This window comes from Mycteria americana, chromosome 1 (genome assembly GCF_035582795.1).
Source record: "Mycteria americana isolate JAX WOST 10 ecotype Jacksonville Zoo and Gardens chromosome 1, USCA_MyAme_1.0, whole genome shotgun sequence".
Lineage (NCBI taxonomy): Eukaryota > Metazoa > Chordata > Aves > Ciconiiformes > Ciconiidae > Mycteria > Mycteria americana.
Window position 1 is genome coordinate 64,173,312 of NC_134365.1, and position 18,746 is coordinate 64,192,057.

Here is an 18,746-nt window from a genome sequence, read left to right on the forward strand (position 1 = left end):
TGATATTTCAGTTCAATTAGTAGTTTCAACCCAGGGAACAGTGATGAACATTGATCCTGACATGTGACCTATATGGACTAGTTGTTTAAACATGTTCTGTCCAGTATTTGGGTATTAATTCCTCTCCATTATTTTTCAGCCTCAGCTATCTAGTCTGAGATCAAAATTTCATTCACATAGTACCATCAATAGCTTTATAAGGAAGATTTTCTAACCACGGACAATAGTGTAATATAAGAACTTCGAAATAAACCATTCTTATTCACTCTGTCAGAACTTCTAAAGGAGCTCATTCATGTGTTGAGTTAGAAACCATTTCTCCTTTTGTTGTATGTGTACAGCACTGTGCAGTTCCCAGCTTTCTTATCTACTTTACTATACTTCCATCTTGGTTTGTATTTATAGACACACTCAGTGTATACACACAGAGAGGATTTAAAGGTCAGATGCAGCTTATGGGGGCTTTTTTTGTGTGTGTGCATCTTTTCTGCAAAAGAGAGTAACATATGATGTTAGAGCCTTACCAAAGGCTCTTTGGTAGAGCCTTACCAAAATTTGACAGTGGGACTTTTGGACAGTTTTACAAAATGAGTGTAAGAACCGTTTCAGCTGAGGCCTCTGCCAAGCACTTATTTATGTGTACAAAAGGAAAGGTTATGCATGAAATTATAAAGATTCAGAGTGAATACTCAGCATAGTTGAATATATTGGACCTTGCTAACCAAGTAATATGAAAATAACCTTAAAATTTTATGTTGGAGGTCAGCAAGCTTTGAGAACTGCTGTTAGACTGGAAAGGTTGGAAAGAATGACTAATGTATGGGGAAAACAGGAAAGATAGATGCAGAAGTTCAGATTTCCATTGCGCTACAGGATCGCTCCGAGGGATTCACAGTAACTACTTAATACATCTTGTGCCCCTCTCTGTGAGAGACAATGCTTGCATGCTTCTAAGACATGCATGAAGATGGGGCTGTGAAGATGACAAATGGTGAAGATCATATAAATAGCTACAGAAGAGAGATGGATATATTTCATTTAGGCTCTTTGTCTTGCAGAACATTTGGGACACAGAGATCTTGAGTCAAACTGTTTACCTTCTTTTTAAGGGCACTTATACAGGAAAGTCACATTTATAAATGATGCATACCATTTGTAAATGTGTACAATTGACAATGCATTGATCAAGTTTGAGAAATATGAAAAATAAGAATTTTGCTTAGCTTGTAGCCAGATTGCTTTCCAGCCCAAAAGTAATGTGCTGTGAATACAATGAAATGTACCAGTCCTTCCCTCACCTGCTCTCTTTTTGTGCTAGAAGAGGGAAGTAAAGGAGCAAGTCTTCTACAGTGATCTTCTACAGAAGATAGCGTTCATTACTCTTCTGAACCCTATACTTCATTACCAGCATGTGTTGCAAATGGATCAGAGCAGTGGCTGTTTTCTTTTCCTTCTTGTTTGTTGGAGTTGGATCAGGTTGATCAACAATTGATTCTGTGTCGGAATCAAATCAGATTCTCCTCCTGATTTGAATCTGAGAACCACAGCCCATTATTAGAAGTTTGTGCAAGGATGTGGGACTATGTCCCTCTACTCTGTTGTGTTCCTTCATAAGAAGAGTCACGAATCTTAATCTCTTACTGCTTATATTTCATGGTGAAAAGCAGTTTGACAATTTGTGGCGTTACCATGTGGATAAGACAAAAGATTATTTTGCACGTCTTCAGTAGTTTTTGCAAGCCTCACCCACATAACAGTTCCTGTTGTAGGCCTGGCTCCAGCAAAAAAATACTTAAATATGTGCTTAACTGCAAACCACTGGGGTGATCCTACAGATTTCAAGTCTTTGAGGGAGATGACCCATTTCTATTGAAGTGATTAACTGTTGGCAGGACCAGGGCCACAACTTTCACGTGTATTGGTTTCCATGACATCTTTTGCTGATCGTATTTGAGTTGATTTAACCTCTTCAACAAATTACAGCATGGCAATATTTGTGCACCTTGCTTATTACTATGTGAACTGTTTATCCCGTCACAGAGAAGAAAACACTGCTTTAAAAACTTTACTCAGTAAAATGTCTGTAAAATTCTTTGTGTTTTGTGTGGATTTCTATGGGGGTTTTTGTTTAGTTCATGTATCACTCCTATCACTTAAGAACTGCATTTTGCAGTGAGGCATCTTTTATTGCTCTTTGAACCTCCATTTGAGGAATTTGCATCTCCTTAAGTATTGATAAAAGGAACCATTAGCAGTACGTACTTGAACAGCTTTTTATGGAGTAAAGTAGATTGAGATTTTGGGGCGTTGCAAATGCCAAGAGCTTGATTTACAGAAATAAAGAATGACAGCTCACCTTCTGGAAATATAATGAAAAAATGTTTATAATTTGCAAACCACTAGGTAAACTTGTTGTACACTAAATGCGCATCAGCTGGAAGGCCTACAGGGCAAATTAAACACAGATGGAAAACATGGCGTAGTCTTGTAGCGTAGCATCTGTAGAGCTTAATATTTGACTGAGTTAACCCTAGCAGCACTACTTTACTCTGTATTTGTTCTGGTGATTTAGGACCTCCTCAGACCAGCAGTGGAAATGAGCAGCACTCCTCAGCCTCTATCTTTGAACACGTGGATAGGATGTCACGTTCCTCAGATGCCAGCAGACGGGTCCCAAGCAAGATCCAGCTGATTGCTATGCAGCCGATGGCAGCACCTCCAGTTCAGAACTCGGTGCTTTCTGATCGAGTAGCAGAGACCAACAAAATTAATAAAGAGGTATTTTCAAAGTGCTTTGAATGTTTGTGGAGGACTGTATGCCCAGCCAAGAGGGAAGTGAAAAGTATCCAGTTTCTTGTTATCAGGACATCCTCATTAAGTTCCTGAGGAGCTGAATTCTGACAAGTTACAGGAATAATCCTGTTTCTGTCCAGAGAGATAATCTGACCTGTTTTTAAGAGATACCTAAACCAAAACTTAAACACTGAGAGAGGAGCAAATTTGATGGTCAGGATACCTTGTGTTGCCATCCTTTTGCTAGTCAGCAGGACGTGACTTACAAGAGTTGTGTTAATTAATGTGTGAGAATTGGAACGTCTGGTCTGGCCCACCTTGGTTTTCATGCTACACCATTCTTTTGACATTCTTCAGCAACTCAGGATGTGGGTTATACAAACAAGTTATCTCAAGACATCTGGGGTGTGAATTTGCAGCACATTCATTGCTTCCAACTTCTGATGTGTTTATCTGACAGTAAACATACAGAAACTTCCTGCTTTCTCTGAGGCTCATGTTGCTGTAAGCAGAATATGAGCATGCCTGGGGCATTAGGAGAGAAGGTAATGCGCTGTAAAACCACATCATACACTGCCTGACAGTACCATGTACCTGCATCCTGGTTTTGTACTGGGTGTAAGATGGCATCTTCTCATAATTCAGAGTGGAAGATTACTGAAACCTTTACCTTAACTGTGTTAAGATACTGTGTTTCTGAGTACCTTACGGAAGGGAGGTAAATACATTTATCTAGTATATATAGGCAAGAGGGGCCACAAAACGTAAATCTGATTACATGGGCAGAAGACATAGTTCTAACTATAAATGTAAAGAGTAAGTCTGGCTTGTGTCCCTTTTATGCTTTTTGGGGATTTTCATAAGAGAATACACAAAAATCAATTTTTATTTGATTTTTAATTCGCTGCTGCAGATGTGTTCCAGAACTAGTCCAGCACAGGCAGAGCAGTTGTTGCTACGTGATCTGGTGCCCAAGTGTTTTTCTATTGATAAGAATGATTTCAGTGAGTGTTGCGCCAGGACTTAAAAGTGTGGTGTTACGATAGCTTTCCCCGGATGATGAGATGCACTCCAGGGAATTTGAAAAAAAGGTGGGAGAGGGGCATGAAAACTCAGCCTGCAAGAAGACGTAGAGCTGATAATGCCATATTCATCTAGGGACCTGGGCCCTTGTATTACTGCTACGTTTCTGCATAGGTTATGGCAGCCTCTCATGCTCAGCAGAGGCACCGAGTTATGAGCTCAATTAGCTATAAGTTCTTGCTTCTTACATGATGAAGGTCATTAAAGGGAATGGGTGACAGACTTCAACACTACTGATCAAGTATATCTCCATTTGACAAGCAAAGGTAGATATAGCCTGTACTGGTTAGTGTTATTTTTCAAGAGCAGTGTCACTTCTGGCAGACAGCAGGAGTGATTTGTGTTCCTCCTGCTTTTTGTAACAAACTGCCACCTCTCTCTAATTGCACCTGCTGTGCTGGCAATTGTATTGTGTGTAGTAGTACATCTACCTGTGGAGACAATTGGGGATACTGCAAAATATCCAAGAAAGAAAGTGTGTTTACAAATTGTGTGACTTGAAACCTTTACAGATTTGGGGGAGGGAGGAGCAACCAGGGAGGAGAGGAGGAGAGGTTTACGGAAGAGCAGCAAAAAGTTCTGTTTGCAAAAACTACAAATGAAAAATGCAGTTGATTTTTTTTTCCCTCTTTCTTTAAGATACAAACAGCCCTGAGGCATAAATCTGAGATTGAGCATCACCGCAATAAGATTCGTCTTCGTGCCAAGCGCAAAGGGCACTATGAATTTCCAGTGGTGGATGATGTGGTGGTGGTTGACTCCAAAGAGCAGCACAGAATATATCGCAAGGCACAGATGCAGATTGACAAGATCTTGGACCCTGGAGGCAGTGTGCCTACTGTCTTCATAGAGCCCAGGAAGAGGTAGGATTTCAAAGATGGGAAAGAACAATTTTCTATTAGAGTCAGCGTCCAAAGTACGTCAAATCTGTATTTCTGAACTTTCAGAGCTTAAAATAATTTTGATCCCTAGTTGAATTTGAGTTACGTAGGTGAAAAGGTTTGGGTTGTTCTAAACATTTTTATTTATTTCAGTATAAGCCAGTATGTTTTGTTTTCAGATTATTCTTTTACAAATTCTCAGGGGTGAATTCTCAATAAATAAACCCAAACGTATGAAAACTGTCTTAAAACAATTTAGCATTCGCTCTGCCATTTGTCTGAATAATTCTTGTGTGGTGTAGAGGGATCAAAATTGTAATATAAGCACTAAAAAAAGAAACATGGACACTGTTTCTGCAATATAAACTGCAAGAAATAATATTTTTGTAAAGGGGGGAAAAGATGCAAAATAAGAAAACCTTTGAACAACTTACAAAGCATGAAGATTCTGAATTTTAAAGGCAACTTCACACACAAATCAACAAGATAACCTTTTACATATTCCCTCCAGGCAGTGAGGCTTGTTTGTCAGCCTCACAGACCTGCCTTCCTGGCACTATATTTCCAGAGAAGGTCTTCCCTGAGCTCTGTTTAGGGCTTACGAATACTGGCACTTTGTTCCTGGAGCACTGGTACCCTGTGACCACTTCCGCACCGATAGAAAGTAGCTTTTCCCCAGCTGCATGGGTTCCTTAGCTGGTTTGCCTGGTAGGGTTAAACCCAACATGCCAAGCACAAAGCCTTGGTGGCAGCGTGATCTGTTCTGCTACTGCAAATGTGTCAGACATTGGTCTGAGAGGTCTGGAGAGGCACTGGTTTGGGCTGGAGCACAGACAGCTTTGAAAGATGAATGTAGAAGGGAAGTGACACTGGAGAGGGAGGAAGGGGACGCTTTGGAGAGCTGTCAATGAGAGTGTTGTTAGGAGAAGCTTGAGGAGAGAGATTCAAGGCTAACTAATGGGACTGGCATGAAAAACTGGGAAAGGGAAGAGAAACAGGGCTGAGGCAAGGATGACTTGGAGGGAATGGGCAGAGGAGTTCAACCCTGAGTGGGATGAGAAGAAAAATTGTAAAAAGAAATGTGATTACCTTTGTCTTGTTTGTTTTTTCTCTCTCTCTGCTTTTTGTTTTCTTCCTGTTAAGTTCTCGTGCAAAACGTTCTCCCAAGCAGCGCCGGCGACATCAGATAAATGGTAGTCCTATTGATGCAGAAAAGGACAGGTTAATCACAACTGACAGTGATGGGACATACAAAAGGCCTCCAGGAGTCAATAACTCTGCATATATTGTATGTATGTCTCTTGAATGACAGGAGTGCTCTGATAATTGTAATGACAGTTGCGACATGGGGAGGTTTTTGGCCTTCTGCCTATGGTCTGTATAGCTAATTTCAGTCGCATGTAGTTAGCATGTAAAGCAAAGTGAAACAAGGATTTCATTGGCAGTCTGTCAGTATTAAGCAGTAAAATTCTGCCAAGTATTCCTTGATAATAAAGAGGCCAAGAACCAAAACCCTGTTTTCATTAATACCACTGTATTATGTACATGAAGTGTGCTTGGCATGTTCTACAATATGTTGAACATAGTTTCACTCTAGTCCAATTTGCTGGATGTTATATATTCATATGTTACAGAAAATTCCATCCTGTGCTCTCACAGAGTGGAAGAATTGGTTCCTTTCCTGAGAAATTTTCTCATCTTTAAAATGTGGGAATTAATTATTAATGAAAGAGAAACATGTCTTTGTATTGCAATAACTTGAAACAATTTTAGTACAATGTCTTGAAAATTAATTTTTTTTCCTGTCTAAAAAAGGCAAAGACACTGGAGAATGCTTCTGTTCAATCATATCCATGTCACAAACTGTATTTAGGCATCTTTAACCACTTCTAAGCAGACTTTACTGAGCCTAATGCTAATATTGGAAACCCCTGGACAGTTTTCATCTTGAAAGATGGTTTAATAATTTTAAGAATTTCACCATTAGCTGCATATGCAGTCAAGTGACTACAGTGTCGATTTCTGCAGTTTCCCTCTACCTTCAAACAAGAGTGTGATGATTTTAATGTCATGCTGCAGCAGAATGAATTATCATCTGAAGCTGTTTAATTAAGACGTGTCACACAGCACGCTCAGCCCCTTTGGCATCTGTAGTGAGACAGTACTCAGAATGCTAAGTTCCTGATGAAGTAGAGGCTTTTGCATCTTGACAACTGATTTTGCAGTCTGCATGCAGTGGTAAGAATGAGCTTTGATAATAAGTCTGCTGCTGCAAAGCTCATTTAATTTCCTGTTACTGGTGAACAATAAGCCCATGTGGTAAGATCCCAGGTAGTAATTGCAATGCATGCCTCAGGTATTGCTGCTATGAAGCACTTATATGAATCCCATTCAGGTAGTGCACCCAAGTTCAAGTTCCATGCAGCTAACCACTTAGTTGCTTAACAGCTCCCTTTGTGTGTTTCTCTAGGAGGTAATAATTGTTTAATATTACTGCTGATGTGGTCAGTTGTGAGCTAAAGACTGAACTAATTTCTTGGAACTGCAAAAGCTGCAGAGGAGTCAAACATGTAGACAGAGCTGATTGTCTTTTTCTGGGTGGAGTAAACGCTCTCTGCATGACTTCATTACATGCTTGCAAACCACAAGATTTCTGCTATAGCTGAGTAACTCCTGCACAAAGCTCCGCTGCCTTACCTGAGATCAGAGTGTTTCAGATCACACTGAATGAAGTATTTGAACAGCTGGTGTCACTTATGTGCATGCATATGTGCATGCAGAAGTGGGGAGGGTAAGGGGCAGGTTTTGTCCAGCACCGGCACTTGTGCCATTTATCTCATTGTGGTTCTGGCAAAGAAAATGTTGCTCAGACTTAAGGCCCTCAGGGGCTTGGGAGCTGGCTGGTTAGATCTTCTCTCTGGCTGCCCTTCACCTTCTTTCTGTTTCCTCCAGTCTGATCCAGACTTGCCTCCTGAACCTCAGACATCATCTTCAGCTGATCTGGGGAAGTTCCCTGGCTTGCCTTCCCACCCAGTCTCCCAGTACGTCCCACCACAGCCATCCATTGAAGAGGCTCGGCAAACCATGCACTCACTGCTGGATGATGCTTTTGCGCTGGTGGCTCCCAGCAGCCAAGCAGCCAATTCCACGGCCGTCACACCACCCGGGGTCTCTGCAGGACAGCCGGTAAACAACACTCCTGCTCGAGCAGGGAGGGGAACCACATGCACCCAGTGGGGATCACCTTATGGTCCAACTCAGGCAGTAAACAACCCATTTAATGTGAGTGATGCAATTTAAAAGGCTTTTCTGGGCAGGTAGTTAGCACCAGTTGAGCCATGGTCACTGTTATTGTGCCCTTGCTGTTAGGACTTATCACAAATGTGGAACAGTTTCTGGAACCAGGAGAATTCAGAAATGACCATCACAAGATGGTGAACTTGCTTTTTAAGCCGTTTGGATTCTTTTCCCTTTTCCCATCCCAACCACAAGAGAAGATAGGCGTTGTCCTCCTTTAGGATAACTTTTCTGTTCTCCTCAGTTACGATCTTTCACAGATCAGTCTTGTTATGTCCAAGAGTAAAACTTTATTTTTTAAAAATGTATGTGCTAGTTCATATTTTGACAATGAAAAAAGAATGTGTTGGGCTTGGGTCATATTTTTCAGCAGGGCATCCAAATGCTTTCAGGAGGTGAGGGATAGGGAAGCAGTATTTCTGTGTATGATTTTTTGTATTTTATGGAGCACTGAGACACATGGATAATCTTTTAGGTCATCTTGAGTTCTGCAACAGTTCAGTAGAAGTTTCATAATGTCATTGGACTGTTGAGTCCGAGCCCCGTGGTCTCTCTGCTGCAGTCTGATTCTGGTTGAGGTATAAAGAGATTTCCAAACACAAAGCTTGGTTTGCTGAAAGTTTTAAGCTAAGTATACATTGGAGCAGCCCTTGATCTTCTGCAAGTGAGAGAAAGTATTTTTGAAAGGTTTTTAAGTTAAGTAAAAACTCTGATCAGACAGAAGAGACTGCTAGCCTGCTGTAGCAGTGATTCCCAGATCTTCTTGTGCTGCTGGGTTTGTAAAACTAAGCTCTTATGGTTGCAATCAAGTCACACATACAGGCCTAATGATCTCTGCCATTCATCACTTAAAAGGCTGATAGTGGACTTCCCAGGGTATGCATTTTGATTTTAATTGGGTTTTTTCATTCTTCTGACAGAGATACGTGGAATTTGGAATGACTCCGCCAACAGCACCAGGTCTCCTACCAAGGTAGCTTTTCACTGACAGAATTATCATTTATTATTTTTCTTGCAATTCCTCCAGAGTTCTTACTGGCACTGGTATATTATTATGCAAAGCACTGTATAAATTAGAAGTAACAGGCATCCAGATCCAGCCTGTGTAATTTATTTGTGCAGCATGAATGACACATGCATGCTGTATGGAATCCAAGCCTCTATTTAAAATAAATGTGTTTCTAGCCCCTTAGCTATAGAGATATCCTTCCAAATACTGAGTAAGCCACTGGGTTTCAGCTTTTAGAGAGCCTGAAACAGCTACTCAGATGCATGTAATTCTCCCAGTACTCTTGCTTTCATCTTGTTTCTGTAGCCTCAGGGCAACACTCACTCACAAAAGCTTGCAGATGACTAGCATTCATTCTATTTTTGACCAAGTTGAGAACAAATTACAGAGCATGGTGACCCTCACCGAGGAAGCCTGCCTTGCAGGCCTATTATTATAAAATCGGGAGAAGAACACATTTCCCATCTTCTCCTGGCCTTGCTGTGGGAGAATCATGTAAAGAGAAGAAAACAGTTGTCTAGGTGACTGTTAATTCCATGTTTGGTGTCTGTGTTTTAACTACATGTGAAGTTGGACTCTTGAGTCATGGTACCCACTGTGGGAAGACTTGTCTCACCCTCTCCAAGCTGCTGCAGCCAAAGTGATAAAAAGGTGGACTTGTGCTGCTCTCTCGTTACCTTCTTGCAGCTCACCATGTGAGATGAAATCCCACTGGTATCAGTATCATTCGTTAGATTTCACCTAAAGTCTTCACTGCCTTGGAAACTTGATGATAAAATGCATATGAAGAACTTACCTTTATCCATCGTTCCTCAGCCTGATTTTGAAAGGACCAACTAGAAAAGGAGGAGTCTAAGCACATTTTCTTACTTAGGTCTTGGCTGAAGGTGACACTTTCACCTTCAAATAAAGGTGGAGCATATATGAAATGGCACACACTATGATATGCAGTGTACTTTTTGTAATTTAGGTTACCTTGAAGATTATGAGCTTTGAGACTGCCAACAGAAAGCATAACCAATTGTTTGTTATTGAGGATTTTCTCTTTGTTGCCTGTTATGCATTCAGGGAACATGTGATAAATTAATCATGAAAGTGGTGTAACCCGTGTTGATACACCTGAGCAAGATAGTGTCTTTGCAACATATTTTTTGTTCAAAAGTTTATCAACCTTTGGCATAGACAGTCTGGATTTCTGTAAGTTACAAATTAATGACATCATTATTAATAGTTCAAATGCTGGCTCTGCCAGTGCCAGCAGATTACGTTAACAATCTGCAAGGTCGTTGGCCTTAACAGGAAGAATTCCTTTAAATTTTCATTAAAATAGAAGATTTCCTAGAGCTTGGTCAATAGAAAACAAGGAAAGAATTGTCATGGTTGTGGAGTGGAGGTTATGCTCAAATTCAGAAGATAATGATAAATTGATAGAGACAGTACACCAATTAGAGGAAGGAAAAATAACCTGAGGTCAGTATGATTAGGTGCCATGTATCAATGTCATAGTCCATTGGCTTAAATATCCAATGCATGGAATAATAGTCGGGTGACCGTACTGTTCCCTTCTCTGTACAAATGCAGTCAGCATCTTTAATGGGGTGGAACCAACCTGGGTAAAAAAAATTAAATGTAAAAGACCTAGGTCACATAACAGCTAGGCAAACATAAAGGCACAATGAACAGCTTTTACCAGAAAATGAATATTGCATCATGCAGCAGAGATACTTAGCCATAGTGGAGTATGTTTGTGTAAAATTTTAGTGGTGTAAAATTGATTTTTGGGGCGGTATCTCCCCACTTAATTAAATAACTGGAGATTAAGATTATTTTTGAATGTGCAAAGATAAATTGAAGGCTGGGTCTCGGTCTGGAGAGAGGAAGGTGCACTAAGAAAGCTTGTATGATATAGATTCAGAGCTGTATCCTGTTTTTATACTCTTCTGTTGATCTCTGACTTTAAAGAGTAGCTATATCTATCTATTATAAAGAAGATTGGGAAGAGAGGGTGATGGGTTATTAAACGTTCACCTTTCAAGTACAAACCCATCAGCAATAAAGGATATACTTCCTGTCCTCTGAAAAATTGGCACAAAAATAATACATTTGCAGTAATGTTGAGAAAATATTTTCTTTATACAATATCAAAAAATTGTAGTAATTTATCAGCTACAAGATTCCAGCTCAGCATTGCAGGCATAAAGGGCCAGATGATCACATGCTTTACTGGTTACAGTGATTAACATAAGAGAAGTGACATTGTTAAACATTACTTACCCATTCAGGCATTTATTTTAACTAGCTTGTGAGTCTGGTTGGAAATGGTTTCCTCTGGATCCTTCTGAGTGGACAGGTGGGATTGTATGCATGGGAGCTGGGGAAATTCTGGCACTTCCACAAAGGGAGTGTTGCAGCTTGAACCCCTTATACCTCCTCCATTTAATACTGTATGGCAAGTAGCTAGTACTTTAATTTACAATTACTTGTAATTACTTACAATTGTAATACTTAGTTACTTCATTAGGCTCTTATTTGGCTTTATTAGGGTATTTATTATTATGTCAGCTTTCTTTGCTATCTGGCTGTCATAGAAAGGTGGTTAGTTTTCCAAATAAAGAACAAATCAGGAATAGTTTGAATTAGATGCAGTCATGGGATTTTCCTGTAAAACAAAAGGTTGTAAAACCGAGGTCTTGAGCAATGGGATAGGTTGCAGTCCATAGCCTCGAAGAGCTTAGATGCCAATGTGGTAAAAGGCATATAAAACTCGTCCCTAGTCCTCACTTTGTATAATTTCATGTGCCTGACTTAGGATGTTTGTCTCGCTTTGCTTCCTTTATACTCACCAGTGAGAGCCTCCTGCAGAAAATTATTTAGTGAACCTAATCTTTTGCTTTGAATGCCTCTTGAGGAGTGTGTTTCTCCTCTTTGATCATACCTGGAGTCTAAGAGAGACTAGTAACCTAAGCACCTGAAGTTTGGGCATTCGTACCTCCACCATATTGACAGGAATCAATAATCCTTGAAAACTCAGCTGCCATCAGTCTTTTAAAATATAATCTCTCCATGCCGGGGTTAAGATATGTTAATAGGAAGCATAGGAAAAGCAGCATTTCCATCTCCTTCTCTACTCCTGTTCTGTGAATGAATTATAGTGTTTCTTTTACAAGTCCCATTACCTTGGCACAATTAATGAAGTTAGATTGATGACACTTTGTTGTTAACTCTTTTCAGTAAATATGTAATATTGACTACCAGTACCAGCCTGAATTATAGGAAACATTAATTTTAGTATGCATTTCATCTCTTGCTGTGCTAATGACAGCTTTGAGTAGTCTGATGAATCTTAAAGAGCGAAGTTTTGAAAATTTCCTGAAAAACGATCAGAATGCTTGATGAAATAATAATTGTTCATGAAATACACATGTAATGCAGTTTGTATGGTTTGATTTAGACCAAAACTGTGCCCAAAAACTCTTGAGTAAGAGTCAGATTTGTTGCTAAGGTAAGCAGCTATGTCACTACTGAAGTCTTTTTTTTTTTTTTTTTTCTCCCATTGAAGATGCTTTTTTCCCCAAGGGGAAAACAAGATCTGTGGACTTTTTTCTCTGCATTGGGAGACTGCAACATGTGAAAAACACTTGTGTGAAATTTTGTTGGAGTTTCTAACTCCTATTCCTGTGCAGTGCAGGTCATGAAGGAGGAATATATTCCTCAGATGTAATTATTTTCTTTAACATTTAAGGTTAAAATGTACGTTAAAAGGCATCATAAAAAGTTGTTGTATGAGGTACACCTGCATTACTGCTTGTAATTAGGCAATTCACTTATTGTAATCTTGAGTCCTTACTTTTCCACAGGCAGAGCTTTGGGCCAGGTTTTATTCAATCTGCAGAATTAATGCACCCAGACCAGCAGCCACCTGAGGTTCAGTATTCCTCCAGAGGGATATACTCAGAGGAAATGCCATCAGTGGCACGGCCACGACCAGTTGGAAGCACTGCAGGTACACTTCACTTGAGTTGAATATGCACTAAAATAATTGATCCTTTTCCATATATACTCTTACACTGAGGTCACCATTAAGACGTCATTCTCCTTCAGCTGCTACACTTGAAATGTGGTCCTTGTCTTCACTGCCAAAAAAAAAGTGATCACAAACTGAGGTTAACTTTACATCCATAGGACCTTGCAGAAAAAGGCAGTGCTTTGCCACCTTTTTAGTATCTTACAAGCATTGGTTATCACACAGCGTATTTTCAAAAAAACCCATTCTCTAAGAATGGAAAACTACTTAATTGTTTTAGAGCATACAGTGTATGCTAACTTTCCACTGCCGACTATATCTTTTGTGCTAAATGAGCTAACTGATGCATCCCAAATCAGCCTGCTAAATAACCATTTTTTTAAATACTTTTCTGCATCTTTATTTCTCATTTCTCTTCCTAGAAGTGTATGCATAAAAGCAGGATCTTTTAGCTTCTGATGATACTATCTATTGCTGCTGTCCCATATGAAATCATCTTCCCTGATTTGGTTGTGAGATAAGTTCTGTAGCATTCATCAGTGCTACCATGAATAAGATTCTAACATCACATGGCAATTAAGCAGCAAACACTGATTCTGAGAATAAAATATTCTATTCTTATGCGAATGCCACAGTTAATTTTCTCCCAGATAAATATTTTCTTCCTGGGGAGTTGAAAAAGACTGGAAATACAATCATATACTCATGTCAGAGTCCTAGTTTTGATAGCTGCTATCCTCTCCCTGTAAATGTTAAATGAATGAGAATGACAGGGATGTAGTGACTGTCACAGTTTAATGATGATTATTTTATTGTCTGATTCACACTATTCTCTAAATGTTTATGTATATTCTGTTTTAAAGTTTGGAAGCAATTCAGATGATTAGTTCCTATCCTTCAGCATAATTATGTGCAAATATCAAACTTCTCAAATATTGGGTTTTTTCGAGAGGAAAATATGAAAGTGACCTCTAACTGTCCATCATGTAAATCACACTGTTGTTTTTGTCTTTTCCTCCCTTTTTGTACACGCACACACACACACACACACACAGAGTTTTCCCTTATGTATCTGTGGGTTTATTAAATGTGTTTCATTTCTAATGATTAATAAAATATAATAATAATAAAAAAATATTTTTTTTTCCCTGTGGGAGGAAATTCAGGAAAAAGGAAAGCTGGCATGTTGTTACATGTCTCTTGCAATTAATGGTGGTGGCTATCCTTGCATGTGTTTGAAAGCAGCGGGAGGGAAGGGAAAAGAGAAAGGAGGAGGTTAGCTCTCAGGCTGAAAGGAGATACAGTGTGTTCTGACCTTCTCGTTAGTCAATGACAGCATCATTTAATATTTAACCACAAAGCAAAGCTGAAAGAACCATACTCTTATATAGCCATGTATTTTGTTCTTCTGAGAGATGGAATAGAAAGCAGTCTGGAGAGTTAGGGTCTTGCCAGTGTGATGCAAATAAGGTGTACCACAGGAGCAAATGTCTTCTCTTTGCTGCTAAGTAATTACGTTAAAGCATTGCCAGGGCTTTCAGTAAATGCTGTTTGGAAAGGGCTGGCATATTTTTGGAATGAAGTGTAGTCCATGTCTGAGATGCGTGTATCTCAACCTCTTCTTTCAGTGCAGTGGCAATGAAAAGCATCACACTCAAATGAACTGCACAAAATGCACATAACTTTTCCTTCTTTATTCTACACTGACAGCCTTCTTTCTGCTGATTTTTTTATTAATTGCACAGAAACAAGAGCTCCACTTTCTTCTTGTCTCCTGCTTCCAACAAAGTTTTATGTTGTCATTTGTCTGCCCTACAAACTTGACTGTGTATAAAGATGAAAAAACAATATTTGCTTTTAAGGTTCTCAGATACAGCACCTCACTCAGGTGGGAATTGCTAGCAGGATCGGAGGTCAACAAGTGGAGATCCCCTCAGGCAGAGCAGGGCATGGCCAGCCGGGGGGGCCAGGGTGGCCCCAGTACCGTGGAGAGGATGAATATGCTAGGCGAGATGCAGTGAGTACTGTGTTACACATTTGCATAGTTTCCAAAGTAGTGATACGTTCGGGTATTTTTTTTCCTGCATTACTGTTTGGAACTTTTTCCCCCTGGAATACTTTCAGTTGCTTCTCTGACATTCTTTGCTTTGCTCTTCGAACCCTCGTTAGCTCTTCTAACTTTTGCTTGCTGTTCTTTCACCTTTGCTTCTCTCTAACTGCTTTCTTTCACTTTACCCTAACCTTTTTTTTTTTCCTCACTTGAGGCCTTCACCCATTAATTGCAGTTCACCCAGTTCTGCTTCTGAGCTCCAGCAGAGGTGGATACTGCTTTCCATTTTCTTCTCTGAAATATGCCTCTGTATTTTGAGATCATTGTAAGTAGAAAACATTGAATTAAATTGTTCCAGACTACCGTCCTACTTTGTATTGGTATAGCTCTTTTGTCTTCTGTATCAGTGCGCAACAGCAGGAGTCAGGACAACAGAACAAGGTACATACTTGCACATGACAATAGAGGTGTTTCTAAAAAAGTTACTTTCCCAGCCTCAGTCAGCAGGATGTTGTAATGTATTTGTTTACCAGTGTTGCCTAGGCAGCCATCATGATTTCATGTTCTTGGCAGTGGTGCTTCTAGAGGTTGACGTTTCTGATTCAACCAGATGTGTGAGGTTCAAGATAGTATATGGCCTTTCCAGGAAAGATACAGTTGCCTGCTACCAGTCCATGTTTGTTGTGCTTGCATCCTGAAGCATACTGACCTGTGACAGCTTTATTTAGTACTCTTAAGAGCGACAACTTTGTGCTCCTTTTTTTTGCTCCTTTGCTTAAACTATCATTTTTCTGGTTTCTTCCTTGAGGGAGGAAGGATCTCCTTCTTTTGCATACTTTGGGCAGCGTGTGTTCACACTACTTGAAGTTGCTTTGCAGTATTGCATGATCTCAAAATGGCTTTACACAAAGAAAATGCAACAGGATGGGCCTCATCTTCAGATTTTGGTGAAACTGAGCTGCCACCACTCCAAATGAACTTGAGAGGAGCAGCATAAAGCTTTTGAGAACTGGGCACACTAGAGACAAACTCTACTGATACTATTCAAAAACTTTAACTGTCAAAGCTGAAAGATGTATTTGCCTAATTTAACTTACTATCCATACTTGGAACTGTGGTATTTGAGTGCAAGAACATCATAATTTCAGTTTACATTTAGAAGAGCCCTTGCATGAGAGATCTTAGTGTCTCTCCTGTTCCATTTTCAGAGGCATCTCTAGGTTACTATTCATTGCCCCTTCTTATCATTTGTCTTTCTTTTCTGAAAATGACTTTTCTTTTCTAGATCTGTGAGCCTTTCCCTTCTGTCCCCCAAGTGCATGTTCAGCCACTACTTTCTTAATATTTTATTACTTCAATTGCTAATGTACTACTGAAAATTCAGTTACAGACCCATTATCTGAGATGCTATGCAAACAGTTGGTTTTCACATCAGTTACCTGCAAAACTTGCAAAGATTCATGGCCCAATACAATATGATTTGGTTGCAGTTTGCACCTCCAGTCACCATTTCAGATGGGTACGTGTCACCTCAATCCTGGTTGACATTCTTTTAATTAATCAGAGTTTAAACGCTTCCTCGGCTTTGACAGAACTTTTTGCTCACTGCTTGCTGCAGTTCATGTGTTACTGCAATGTGATATTTTTCAGTTTGTTTTTTTTTTAAAAAAAAAAAGGCAAAAGGAGGAGATCATGGACTAAAACTATCTGAGTATGGTGTCATTTAGTTGTAGGAGAACTCACCTAGTGCCTGCACTTTCCTTTTCCTATGAGGAATTCTTTCTTGTTTTGCAAAGGATTATTACCATTAAAAAAAAAACAAACCAACTATTATTAGATGAGCCCTAGTCTTGTAGTTTTCTGTAGTTAATTACCTTCAGAGTTTGGATTCTTTCACTAGGACGGAGCTCTGAATTTGTCTTGCCTCCTTTTGGAAGGAGGATTTACTTAAAGACAGTCATGTTCCTTATGGTGCAGTATTCAATTGATCCTTTGCAAACAGTCTTACTGTTCCCTCATTCTGAGCAAGTTTCTAAAACTAAACTCTGCATTTAGGAAGATTAGATCTAGAGTGCTCTTCTCACCTGCAAACTTGGGAGGGATCAGCATTTGTGTTCCTGCAGTGGCCCTTTTCCTCACAGTATCCTCACCTATTATTCCTGTAGTCAACACCTGATTTTCTGCTGGAATATGACCTCTCACTTCTATCTCCTGACCCAAAGCCACTGTGCAGGTTACCATCAATTCACCTTAATTCTCCAGCTAAAAGGCCTAGGCAACCAGGATAATTACAGCATTTCCTTAGCTGACACAAAATACAATACAGAGCAAGTGGTCATTTGAGCAGCAGAACAAATGAAGCCTGGTTTCTTACCAATGTGTGTAGTGTCTTGCATATCTCTACCTCCCTACCACCAGCTGGCATCACCTCCTATCCATCTACAATCCCCTATAGCTCTCCACTGTTCTCCCAGGTCTTCTCCAGGTTTCCAGTGTTTACCCCAAGCCACCCTTATCCTTTTACTCTATTTTTATACTCTGGCTGCCCACTGTAGTGTCACTAAACCATCTCACCGTACTTCGAGTTGTCTCTCGTGTCCCCTAGGCATCTGTCCCCTGTGCGATACGTGCTGGCTGACAGGTCCAGCTGAGCACAACCTAACCTGGCCTTTCTGCCACTCAGAAGCAGATTCAGTGATGACACAAATCAGGTTATGTCTAATTAGCTACCCATTTTTGTGAATTTTATAATATATATTTGTTCGTACATATACATGTATGTGTGTGTATATATTTATACATCCAGTTCAGTTGAAAATGGCCACAGAGTTCAACAGTTATTAAACGGAGACTAACAAATTCACAATGTGATCTGTGATCTCATAAGTCTTTACTCCTTAAGAAGATTCAATAAAGATATTTTTGTCAATTGTTTTGTACTGCTGTTAATAATACAGAAGTTTCTATATAAAAGTATATAATTTATAGATACTATATAAAACTATATATTGATACATATAAAATATTATATAATATATTGTGTATTTCTGTTAATAAAGACATTTAAAAGTAAAAAAAAAAAAACAGCAAAAATTCTTCCAACCTTTTTACTCTCCTTTTTTTCCTGTTGTAGTTTAGTATAGGTTAGGTTTCTAAACCAATCTGGTTTTGAAAGTTCTCAGACCTATTTAATTCTGATACTATATATGAGATCACAGAAATACACACTTTTGGTTTTTTGAGAAAACTTTGATAGCCTTAATGTTAAAAAACAGCCACTGCAGTCATCAGATGTTCTTCCTAATTTTCCTTAAGAAACCATTCTTAGGGTGCTAATTCAGTGCAATATGAGATAGGAGCTGAATCATATAATGCATTTTAACGTGAAAATAACCTGAACATAATTTAGGTTGCTGTTAAGACTCATGTGTCAAGGAATGTTTGCTTTTAATGTTTCTTTGTCATCTCTTTTCTATAAACCCACAGAGTACTTGTCAGGTTTGCTAACTCTAGACTGCACATATGAATTAGTTTCAGGTTTCACTCCCAAACGAGTAATTCTGAACAATCAAGAGACCCATTCATTCCTTTCTGATACTAAAATCACCT

At 39.4% G+C, this 18,746-nt stretch overlaps 1 protein-coding gene across 5 annotated transcripts in view; it reads left to right on the forward strand.

Annotated features, from left to right (window-relative positions):
• Nucleotides 1-18,746, forward strand: part of KIAA1549 (KIAA1549 ortholog) — a 153,022-nt gene that overhangs the window by 131,190 nt on the left and 3,086 nt on the right. The window contains exons 13-19 of one of the 5 annotated variants that reach the window (XM_075503125.1): nt 2,573-2,778; nt 4,516-4,739; nt 5,901-6,045; nt 7,710-8,039; nt 8,975-9,027; nt 12,921-13,066; nt 14,950-15,104. In XM_075503125.1, coding sequence (XP_075359240.1) covers nt 2,573-2,778; nt 4,516-4,739; nt 5,901-6,045; nt 7,710-8,039; nt 8,975-9,027; nt 12,921-13,066; nt 14,950-15,104 — 1,259 coding nt within the window. The remainder of the gene's footprint in view (nt 1-2,572; nt 2,779-4,515; nt 4,740-5,900; nt 6,046-7,709; nt 8,040-8,974; nt 9,028-12,920; nt 13,067-14,949; nt 15,105-18,746) is intronic. The other 4 variants (XM_075503134.1, XM_075503152.1, XM_075503143.1 and 1 more) reach the window with 4 other exon arrangements.